General features: G+C 43.6%; 1 protein-coding gene across 6 annotated transcripts in view; it reads left to right on the top strand.

The window, feature by feature from the left end:
* The window catches only part of strada (STE20 related adaptor alpha), a 126,819-nt gene extending 120,672 nt beyond the window's left edge, over positions 1-6,147 (top strand). For all 6 annotated transcript variants that reach the window (XM_060848568.1, XM_060848570.1, XM_060848567.1 and 3 more), the window contains 3 exons: positions 3,725-3,966; positions 4,827-4,869; positions 5,578-6,147. In XM_060848568.1, the coding sequence (XP_060704551.1) occupies positions 3,725-3,966; positions 4,827-4,869; positions 5,578-5,730 (438 nt within the window). In that variant the 3' untranslated portion in view covers positions 5,731-6,147. The remainder of the gene's footprint in view (positions 1-3,724; positions 3,967-4,826; positions 4,870-5,577) is intronic.
* Positions 6,148-12,317: the final 6,170 nt, after the last annotated feature.

A 12,317-nucleotide genomic window follows, 5' to 3' on the forward strand; every position in this document is an offset into this window, starting at 1 on the left:
ATTATAAATCCTATAACCCTTTCCAAAACCTTTCCTACAACAGAAGTAAGGCTCGCTGGTCTATAATTACCTGGGTCATCTCTACTGCCTTTCTTGAACAAGAGGACAACATTTTCAATCCTCCAGTCCTCTGGTACCAAACCTGTAGACAATAATGACTCAAATATCAAAGCCAAAGGCTCTGCTATCTCCTCCCTAGCTTCCCAGAGAATCCTCAGATAAATCTCATCCGGCCCAGGGGACTTGTCTACTTTCACTCCTTCCAGAATTGATAACACCTGTTCATAACTAACCTCGATTTTTTCTAGTCTAATATCTCATATCTCATATCTCATTCTTCTCCTCTACAATATTCTCCTTTTCCGGAGTGAAAACCAATGAGAAATGTTCGTTTAGCACCCCTCCGATCTCCACAGGGTCCACACTCAACTTCCCATTTCTGTCTTTGGTCCATATTCCTACCTTAATCATCCTTTTATTCCTCACATACCTATAGAAAGCCTTAGGGTTCTCCTTTATTCTATTTACTAAAGACTGCTCATGTCCTCTCTTTGCTCTTCATAACTCTCTCTTTAAATCCTTCCTAGTTGAGCTGTAACTCTCCATCACCTCATCCGAACCATCTTGCCTCATCAACACATAAGCCTCTTTCTTCTTCGTAACAAGAGATGCAATTTCTGTAGTAAACCATGGTTCCCTTACCTGCATCACTTCCTCCCTGCCTGACAGGGACATACCTATCAATATCTGTTCCTTAAACTAACTCCACATTTCCATTGTCTGTATCTCCTGCATTTTGTTACTCCATTCTATGCATCCTAATTCCTGCCTAATCGCATTATAATTGCCCTTGCCCCATTGATAACTCTTGACCTGTGGCATGTACCCATCCCTTTCCATCACTGAACTAAACAAAACTGAATTATGGTCACTCTCTCCAAAGTGCTCACCTACAACTAAACCAAACACCTGGCCTGTTTCATTACCAAGCACCAGATCCAGTGTGGCCTCCCCTCTTATCGGCCCTTCAACATACTGTGTCAGGAAGCATACTGTGTCCTGTACACATTGGACAAAAACTGATCCATCCGACATACTAGAGTTATAGCATATCCAGTCAATGTTAGGGAAGTGAAAGTCCCACCATAATGACCACTCTGTTCCTTTCATTCCTACCCAGAATAAATTTGCCAATCCTCTTTACTACCTCCCTGGAACTCTGCGGAGGCCTATATTAAAAAAAAACTCCAAGCAGTGTGACCCCCCCTCTCCTGTTTCTAACCTCAGCCCATACTACCACAGTAGATGAGTCCTCATCAAAAGTTCTCTCAGCCACCGTTATGCTATCCTTGACTAACAAGGCCACGCCTCCCCCTCTTTTACCGCTTTGCCTGTTCTTAATGAAAAATCTAAACTCTGGAACCTGCAACATCCATTCCTCACCCTGCTCTATCCATGTCTCCGAAATGGCCACAACATCGAAGTCCCAGGTACCTATCCATGCTGCAAGCTCATCTACTTTATTTCGGATGCTTCTGGCATTGAAGTCGACACACTTCAAACCACTTCGCTGTCTGCCAGCACGTTCCTGAGACCCTGAAATCTTGTCCCTGTCCTTCCTACTCTCATATTCCTGTGCACTGCAACTACACCTCAGGTTCCCATCCCCCTGCTGAGCGAGTTTAAACCCACCCGAATAGCACCAGCAAATTTCCCACCCAGGATATTAGTACCCCTCTGGTTCAAGTGAAGACTGTTCTGTTTGTACGGGTCCCACCTTCCCCAGAATGAGATCCAATTATCCAAGAACCTGAAACCCTCCCTCCTGCACCATCCTTGCAGCCACGTGTTCAGCTGATATCTCTCCCTATTCCTTGCCTCGCTATCATGTGGCACAGGCAACAAACCAGAGATAACAACTCTGTTTGTTCTAGCTCTCAGATCCCTGAAATCCTGCCTTACATCCCTATCCCTCTTTCTACCTATGTCGTTGGTACCTACATGGACAACGACTTGAGGCTGGTCACCCTCTCCCTTCAGGACCCCAAAGATACGATCTGAGACACCACAGACCCTGGCACTTGGGAGGCAACACACCAACCGTGAGTCTCGTTCGTTCACAACAAACCTTCTATCTGAGCCTCTAACTAATGGCTAACACTCCTCCTCCTTCCCTTCTGTGCAACAAGGGCAGGCTCTGTGCCAGAGACCTGGGTCCCACTGGTCCCCCTCAACAGTATCCAAAACGATATACATGTTTTTCAGGGGAACGACCACAGGGGATCCCTCCACTGACTGTTTTTACCCCTTCAAACAGTCACCCAGCTTTCTTCGTGCCTAGGAGTAACTACTTCCCTAAAACTCTTATCTATCACAGCCTCTGCCTTCCGAATGATCCGATGTTCATCCAGCTCCCACTCCAGTTCCCTAACACGGTCTTGGAGGAGCGAGTGTTGGGTGCACTTCCTGCAGATGTACTTGGATGGGACGTTAATGGCGTCCCTCACTTCAAACATCATACAGGAGGAACATTGCTCTCCTTGTTCTGGTAGTCCCCTTATCACAAAGTGAAAAAAGAAGAGACACTTACCTGATATGTCCCTGATCTTTAAGGTTAGAGGAGGTGGTTGGATGGGAGGACCTACAAAGGTAGGGTCTCAGGTTGAGAAAGCACTGACTTATATAGGTGGATGAAAATAAAAATAAGAAGTCCCTCCTTTCCCAGAAACCTCTGCTCTCTGACTTCAAACTTAAAAGCTTAAATCAGTGACTCACCGCTCCCGGCAGGCCCCTGGTGCAAGCTTCCGCCCTTCGAGTTGCTGCTGCCACTGAAAAACAGAAATGGAGGACTCTTACCATGAACTATATTCCTCTCCTGTGCTTTTAAATTCTTTCCAGAATAGAATAGAAAGTTATTGTCACATGTACTCTTCCATTAAAAATGCACTGAAGTTTTATGACTTGTCCCACACAGCGCCACCTTACCTATGCTGGTTCAGAAATTTGTTTTACTAAAATCACTAGTATCTAACAGCAGCGACAAGAAGCGACTGCCTTGTGATATTATTGCTGGACTGTTAACCCAGAGGCCTATGTTCTGAGCAATGTGGTTGCAAATCCAGCCACAGTAAATGGTGGAATTTGAATACATTAAACAATCTGGAATTGAGTCTAATGATCACCCTCTGATTTACTAATGTCCTTTTGGGAACAAAACTGCCTTCCTAACCTGATCTGCCTCCATGAAGCTGCAGACCCACAGTAATGTGGTTGACTCTTCTGCGCAATAAATTGCCAGCAATGCCCTCAACCCAAAATGACTTTTTTTTTAAAATAAAGCTGCTAATTAATCAACTCAACGACCTCCTTCTAATGTCGCTGGTGATATGATCCAAAAGTATGGAGCCTGTCCCAAAGGCAAGTTCTGTGCACAGTCACTTTGAAGGACCTCCACTGGATAATGACCTTAAGGTGTTGTGAATTATTTAAAATTTTGCTTGCGCAAATCATGTTGAGTGTGCAGTCGAGGAAACCAATAGTGCAGAAAAGTTGTGGCAAACAGACAACCAAAGGTGAGAGTGGAGGAAATGACAGAGAAGGAGCCCATCAAGTCCCTGCATTTCTTTGCATTTCTCCCGCAGGGAACCAAGTTCATTATTTTGTTCATATTCAATATTTAGATTTGCACCTCTCTCTTACTCCATTGATCATTTGCTCTCCTCAGATGTTGCTTGAGAAGCTGAATGGTACAGTGCCCTGCCTCCTGGATACTACTACTATCCCTGCGGAGGAGTTGCTGATGACAAACTCTCAGTCAGCAGTGGATTCTGGTATCGTGGAGAGCTCTGCTGCTTGTGGGACGCGAGCAACAAATGGAGAGCAGGTGCAGCATCCATACAACAGGACCTTCTCTGGGCTCTTCCACAACTTTGTGGAGTTGTGTTTACAGCGAGAGCCTGAGCAGAGGTATGATCGCTGTGAGCACAAACTTGCGGTTAGCTGTTTCCAGGCTGGATTTTGTTCTCAAAATTAGTCTTTACATGAAAATAAATTTTTAATAAATTAATTTTTTATCTTATAATGTACAAATAAATATGAATACATTTTATAAAATTGTAAATGCTGGAATTTGAAGCCCTTTCCATTTTACCTTACTGACATTTTGAGGTCAGATAGAATGCGTGGATGTAAAGTGCCCAAACACTAGTTCTTTCTTTGATGCTTCAGCTAACCGATCAATTTTGATATATGAATGTAAAGGAAAGAACTGTGAATATTAGGAATCTGACACACAAACAGAAACTGCTGGAGAAACTCAGCAAGAGTGGGAACATCTGTGAGGAGACTGCAGTTAAAGGTTTGGATCCAGTGACCTTTCTTTAGAACATAGAAGAACAGCCACTGGACTTGAAACGTTAACTTTGCTTTCTCCTCATAAACACTGCCACACCTGAGTTGCTCCAGCAATTTCTGTTTTTGTTTCAACTCCATGCATGATCTGAGACATTTGTTATTGCAGGACTGTCATCCAAGTCAGTTCTGAAACAACTTGTTCAGATCCCAGTGTGGGTCATGGATTATTTGCTACCCTCTCCAGGCCACTTGTAGCATGTAGATGAATTAGTGCAACATGGGTAGGCATTGGACCTAGATCTACCTGGTCAATGTGGCGCAGTTATTCACTGCCACTTCTACTAACTGCAGCATTGAGGAGACATTTTATCAAACTGTGATTTATCTACATCACCCTCACTGGAATATTGCTGTAACTAATGCTGTTTGTTTCAACATTTTAATTGATTCTTGTTCTTGTGTGTTCATTATAGACCCTCAGCCAGTGCATTGCTCAATCATTCATTTGTGAAGCAGGTACGTCCATGATGCGCAGTAATTTATCCTTCATGTATTCAGTTGTCCCATCAGTCCATATCCTCCCTTTTTATTAGGGGCATGGAGTAGATGTTATCAAGGAAGGGCGTTTTCTCTGAAGCTCCTAGCAATCTGTAATTTTGATGAACTGCACTAACTGCGATGCATCTTGAGGTGAGAGGTGGAAAGGAGAAGTGGGAAGGTTGAAATGAGATGATGGGAGATAAAATGTTGGGAGAAAGAAGAGCAAGGAGGGAGGTTCTTCATACTGTTTTAATGGTTAGTGAGATGATGCAAGTGTCCAGTGTAATTCTGTTCAAGCTTAGGAGGGACTCCAGGTACTGGGTGCTGAGTTGTAAAAACACTGCAAAAGTGAATATAATTTTTGCCATAATTCCCTGGTGTCACAATACTGTAATTTGTAACCATTTAGGATTTTTTTTACTGTTAATTTCATAATCTAACGTTCTGAAGGGCAATTAGGGATGGCTCAATCAGAGATGGCCACATCCCAAGAGTGAATTGGAAAAAAAAGTGGTTACAGATCTCGGCCTTACCAACATGCAAGAATTGTAAAAATTTCTATGTGAAGGGTTCATGCAGGGAGCAGTTGTTACTCTGTTCGCTAGCTTGTCAGCTCACCTGTGCTGTCATTTCCACTCTTCTCTGACTTGTGACATGAACTGACTTTGTTTTCTTCTTTTCAAGCTGAAGCGTCGGGTGGTAGAGGTGCTTCCTGACCTGCTTCGACCTGTCACCCCTATGACAGACCTGGAAGGGACTCACCCACATGAGTTGCGAGGTGTGGCCGGACTGACATCCAGCCTGGAGCACCTGGATGTGGAGGATTGGGACTTCTGAAAGTGGAGACCACACACAGCGGCTGCATGATGCTGCTTGTCTTTGTATTTTTTTACATAAAAGCCAACTCCATTACCTTGCAAACGTTAGCTGGAATCCGGCGACCCGTCATACCTGATTGAAGCTGAATAATGTGCGTACCCATTGAACCAGCTCAGGTGGATCAGGGACCACCATCTGAACGTTGTTGCTCAACTTGAATTTGAGAGATGTCAGATCGAAACCTTTGCCCTTTTACTATCAGTGTACCAGCAGTCAGTGAATCACGGATGCAGATCTGCTGCCTTTGCATCCCTCATCACAGTGGAGGGGGTGCATCGTCCTCTGATGTTTCATTGTTATCTTACATGAAACCCCTTTATACCTGAATTGTTATTTATTCAGATTCAGTCAATATTAAAAGAACATTTGGATATACATGTGTGGAACCATTGTATATTGAGTGAGTCCCAGATGGATTATTATTGTTTGTCTCTTGCAAAGGGATGAATTCAGATTCTGAAATTTCTAATTCTTGAAGATGGTTGATTGGCTTTATTTCATTGCACAGCTTTAGGAGCCTGGATGATTCTCCAGTCAGTTGTTGGAATTTTGCCTCAATTGCTGAGTCATATCCAAATAAATAACAGAAGTCAGCAAAACATGGCCTCAGCTCAGCTGTGGGACACATAACTCCAAACCTTAAGATTGGGTTCAGGATTATTCCCAACAGAGCTAGAGCAGGAGTAGTGGCAGTTATAGTTTTGATGAGTCAAGATTTCTTCTCAAAAATCTCCTTCTCAACTGTCTAGCTCAGTCACCGTACAGAGAATTGGGTGTCATTTTGAGGCATTACGCACTGTTTTGATGTCCCAGCCAGGGTCCTACAGTGGACCTGAGATGTCTCTGAGCCTGGTATAAGCAACTTAGCCAGATTTTCACAATCCCTTGAAGTCCACACAAAGCTGCCTAACATTCCCAGTGGGGACAAATATGACCCTCCACCCCTGCAGGATGGCAATAGACTCTCTGGGAATTACACTTTAATCTCCTGAACACTTGAGAGAAACCTAGAGGAAAGAAAGTTTGGTAACAAATATGAAAGGTGTCAGAAGAAGTGTAAGTTTTTTTTATTTTAGCTGCTTGAACTAAAATGAAGGATCAAAGAATTTTGCAAGATTCTCACTGGAAATATAGCACATTGTGAGGCAGAGTTTCAATTTCTACCAAACATGAAACTATATCTGGGCACATTGTATAGAAAATCCCAGGTTTGCATTTTCACAAACAATTAAGAGTTATTTCAGTCAGTGTTATCACATCCAGTTTACTTTCCACAAAGATTCTAAGTCATCCCCTTTCACCACCTCAACCCTAGGTCCCTGTGTCCATCAACTAAAGCAATTTAAGTGCTAATAGTCTCAATTTTTACAGATTAAAAAGCAAGATATAACTGAAAAGCAATCTCAAACAAAAAGGAACACTTGCAATAAATGACATTTTTCACAATCTTGACACATCCCAAAGTACTTTGCAACTAATTAATTATTTCTGAAGAGTGATGGCTGTTTTCATATGGAAGAACAGCAAACCGCTGTATACAGCAGACCTCCCAGTCAGTGTTAATAATGTTAATATTGCTGTTGCCTACAAAGATTTCTTCAACCTGACCCTTTGTGACTTTTTCATTCCCAACTGAAGCATCAATGGGTCAGTGCAGAAATCCACAGAAAAGGTGACTGAGCATAAACAAAGACTGTCAAGGGTAGGATCTGTTCCTTTTCATGACAGTACCAAAGCCCTCAAGAATTTCTGTTAATGGGTGAATGGATGGTTGTAACATAGATATCACAGCATCAATATACACCGCCAGATTCCATAGTTGACAATGTAGCAATGACATCTGTCCTAATGTTAGTTGTTGGATAAAATTGTCAAGATGCACTTTGGTTACTTAGTTATATTGAGACTTCATGCTGTAAGTTTCATCTGAATTTTGAGCTCAGACCTGGTCAGTTCGGTTTCCAGGATGCCAGGAAATCAGATGGCTAAAGGGAGATGAAGACTGCTGCATAAAAGAGGTAAGCACTGTTTAACCCTTTTGAACCAGAAAGAATTAGGATTCTTCACCATCCCTATCTCTGAAACTAACCTGCTTGTATTAATATTTTTGGACTACTTTGCAGAATCCTTCCCGTAATTAGTAACATCTGCCTCTCAGCATAATGGACTACCCCAAAATTCAGAACCCTCCCAGAATTGCTGAGCATTCTTCTTCTTACCCCCAACTTTATCCCAGGATCATTGATCTTATTAGTCAACTTACAAGCTCCTGGGTTGTTGCTGGTCAAGTAGTCTGCTGCAAGCCATTTCCACTTGACAGGAAGTGTAACCTGGCAATTGGGTAAGTCTGTAATCACCCAATTTTTGCCAAAGGAAAACATCACAAACCTTCAATTAAGATTCTAGCCTTCAGCCCACCCATGGGTGTTTGTTTTGTGAGAGTACCCAGATCTTGCAGTCTGGTCACTTCGGGAGGTATACTAGTTATTTGTAAATTTGCTGTGTTTTGCTGCTTAAATGTTTTAGGCTAAATTGACAGAATGGCAGGCTTTGGTGAGGCAGGAGTCGTGGCCATAGATTGAAGGGAAGCAGTAAGTCCATGCAATAATCTCCACTGACTAGTAACCTGAACAATATTGTGCCTATTCATCACTGTATACTGAGACTGGGTGTGTTCCTGGAGAGTCTTTTAGCAACCAAACACCTAGATTTAAAATAATTGGTAAAATAGAACAGATATAGAATGTTACAGCAAAGTACAGGTCCTTCGGCCCTTGATGTTGCGCCAACTAGTGAAATTATTCTGATGCCATCTAACCTACACTGTTCCATTATTATCCATATGTTTATCCAATGCCAATTTAAATGCCCTTAATGTTGGCGAGTCTACTATTGCAGGCAGGCTGTTCCATGCCAGTACTACTGAGTAAAGAAACTATCCCTGTCCTAAATCTATCGCCGGTCAATTTAAAGCTCTGTCCCTTTGTGTTAGCCTTCACCATCCGAGGAAAAAGGCTGTCACTGTCCACCCTATCTAACCTTCTGATTATCTTATGTCTCGATTTAAGTCACCTTTCAACCTTATTCTCTCCAATGAAAACAGCCTCAGTTCCCTCAGCCTTTCCTCATAAGAATTTCCCTTCCATACCAGGAAACATCCTAGTAAATCTCGTCTGAACCCTTTCCAAAGCTTTCACATCCTTCCTATAATACAGTGACCAGAACTGCGCGCAATACTCCAGGTACGGCCTTACCAGTGTCTTGTACCGCTGTAGCATGGCCTCATGGCTCTGAAACTCAATCCTCCTGCCAGTAAACACACTGTATGCCGCCTTAACAACCCTATCAACTGGATGGCACCTTTCAGGGATTTATGCACCTGGGCACACAGATATATCTGTTCATCTACACGGCCAAGAATTTTACCATTAGCCCAGTACTCTGCATTCCTGTTGTTTCTTCCAAAATGGACCACCTCACACTTTTCCACATTAAACTCCATTTGCCACTTCTCAGCCCAGCTTTGCATCTTCTCTATGTCCCTCTGAAACCCACAATATCCTTCAGCACTATCCATAATTCAGCCTACCTTAGTGTCATCTGCAAATTTACTAACCCATCCTTCTATGCCCACCTCCAGGTCATTTATAACAATGATAAACAGCAGCAAAACAGATCCTTGCAGCACACTGCTGGTAACCGAGCTCCAGGATGAACATTTCCCATCAGCCACCACCCTCTGTCTTCTTTCGGCTAGCCAATTTCTGATCCAAACCAATAAATCGCCTTCAATCCCAAAACTCCTTATTTTGTGCAATAGTGGAACCTTATCAAATGCCTTACTGAAGTCCATGTACACCACACCAACTGCCTTACCTTCATCCACCTGTTTTGTCACCACCTCGATGAATTCATGTTAGTGGGCACAACCACCCCTTCACAAATCTGTGTTAACTATCTCTAATCAAATTATTCCTTTCCAGATGATTATATATCCTATCTCTTATAACCTTTTCCAACACCTTACACGCAACTGAAGTAAGGCTCACAGGCTTATAATTACCACAATTTTCCCGACTCCCCTTCTTAAATAAGGGAACAACATTTGCTATCCTCCAGCCTTCTGGCCAAAGGCTCTGAAATCTCCTCCCTGGCTTCCCAGAGAATCGGAGGATAAATTCCATCTGGCCCTGGGGTCTTATCTATTTTCAGATCTTCCAAAATCGCTAAAACTTCCTCTTTGTCAACCTCAATCCCTTTTAATCTTGTAGCCTCACTATTTCTGTATGCTCACTAACATTGCCCTTTTCGATTGTGAATACTTACGAAAAGTATTCATTAAGCGTTTCCCCAATGTCTTCTGATTCCACGCAGAACTTTCCACTCCTATCTTTGATTGACCCTAATCTTACTCTAGTCATTCTTTTATTCCTGATATACCTGGAGAAGGCCTGATGGTTTTCCGTGAACCTATCCACCAACAACTTCTCATATCCCCTCCTGGCTCTTAGTCCTCTCTTTAGATCTTTTCTGGCTAACTTATAACTTTCAAGCCCCCTAACTGAGCCTTCACCTCATCCTCACATAAACCTTCCTCTTCCTCTTGACCAGTGCTTTAACTTCTTTGGTAAACCATGGCGCTCTCTCTCATCAATCAACTACCTTCCTGCCTGATAAGTATACATCTATCAAGGACCTGCATATCTGTTCCTTGAATGAGCTCCACATTTCAAGTGTGTCCATCCCCTGCAGTTTCCTTCCCCATCCTATGCATTCTTAATCTTGTCCAATTGCATCATCATTGCCTTTCTCCCAGGTATACCTCTTTCCCTACGATATATACCTGCCCATTGCTGTTGTAAATATATGGTCACTATCGCCAAAGTGCTCACCTACCTCCAAATCTAACACCTGGCCAGGTTCAGTCCCCAGTACCAAATCCAATATGGCCTTGCCCCTTTGTTGGCCTGTCTACATACTGTGTCAGAAAACCCTCCTGCACACATTGAACAAAAACTGACCCAACTGAAGTACTTGAACTATAGTATTCCCTGTCAATATTGGGGAAGTTAAAGTCCCCATAACATCTACCCTGTTACACGCACTCCTATAGAGAATCATCTTAACTATCCTTTCCCCTACATACCTGGAACAATTTGGAGGCCTATAGAAAACTCCCAACAGGGTGACCTCCCCTTTCCTGTTTGTGACCTCAGTGGATGAGACCTCAAACGTTCTCTCAGCTGCTGTAATACAGCCCTCAATTTACAATTGCCACCCCCGCCTCTTTTACCATCATTTCTGTTCTTGCTGAAACATCTAAATCCTGGCATCTGCCACAACCATTCCTGTCTTTCCTCTAGCCATGTCTGTGAAATGGGCACAACATCAAAAACCCAGATAGCAACCCATGCTGCAAGTTCACCCACCTTATTTCGGATGCTCCTGGCATTGAAGTACACACGTTTCAAGCCAGCATCCCGATTGCTGGTGCCCCCTCGCGATCTTGTAAACCCTATCCCTGAACTCAGTACCCTCAACCTCCTGTGCACTGGAACTACAATTCAGGTTCCCAACACCCTGCTGCATTAGTTTAAACCCTGCCTTTCCACGACCCCCCACCACCCCTGGAAGAGTTTAGCAAATTTCACCCCAGAATATTGGTACCCTCAGGTTCAGGTGAAGACCATCCTGTTTGTAGAGGTCCCACCTTCCCCAGAAAGAGCTCCAATTATCCAGGAATCCAAAACCCTCCCTCCTGCACTATCCTGCAGCCAAGTGTTCAGCTCCGCGCTCTCCCTGTTCCTCACTTCATTGGCATGGGTACCAAACCAGAAACAGCATAGAGGAGTGGAGAATTTTATTTACAGAGGGTTGTTATGGTTCAGTATGCGCTACCTGGGAGGGTGCTGAAATTCAATTCCATCTGACCGGTGAGCAGTATTGTCATTGATTCCCCATTGTATGGTGGCAGGCCATTCGGCCCATTAAATTCACGCTGACCTCCGAAGACCACCCCCATATCCAGTCCCTGTAACATTGCATTACCCATGGCCAATCCACTTAACCTGCACATCTTTGAACTGTGGAAGAAAGCCAGAGCACCTGGAGGAAACCTAAGCAGACACTGGGAGAGCGTGCAAACTCCACATACAGTCGCTCAAGCCCAAGTCCTTGATGCAGAGAGTCACCAGTGCTAAACGTTGAGCCACAATGGAACATGTATTATGAGGGAAGCAAGTATGGAACTTGAAGTAGAGCCATTTTTGCTTTCAACAAGCTGTCAGAGGAGCCTGCTGAAAGAGCTCTGACTGCTGTAAGATTCTCGGATTCCTTGACCCGTCTGTGGTGTAATTAGTGTTGCTGCTCAGCAGATTCCAGGAGTTTGCCGAAACCCTTGAGAGATGAATTTTGTTACTGTCAGCAACAGCAGCCTAGCCGACCTGTTTTAAAAATAGCATTCTCAGTTACCGGCACGGTGGCTCGGTGGTTAGCAATGCTGCCTCACCGTGCCAGGGACCTGGGTTCGATTCCAGCCTCAGGCA

Source organism: Hemiscyllium ocellatum, chromosome 32 (genome assembly GCF_020745735.1).
Source record: "Hemiscyllium ocellatum isolate sHemOce1 chromosome 32, sHemOce1.pat.X.cur, whole genome shotgun sequence".
Lineage (NCBI taxonomy): Eukaryota > Metazoa > Chordata > Chondrichthyes > Orectolobiformes > Hemiscylliidae > Hemiscyllium > Hemiscyllium ocellatum.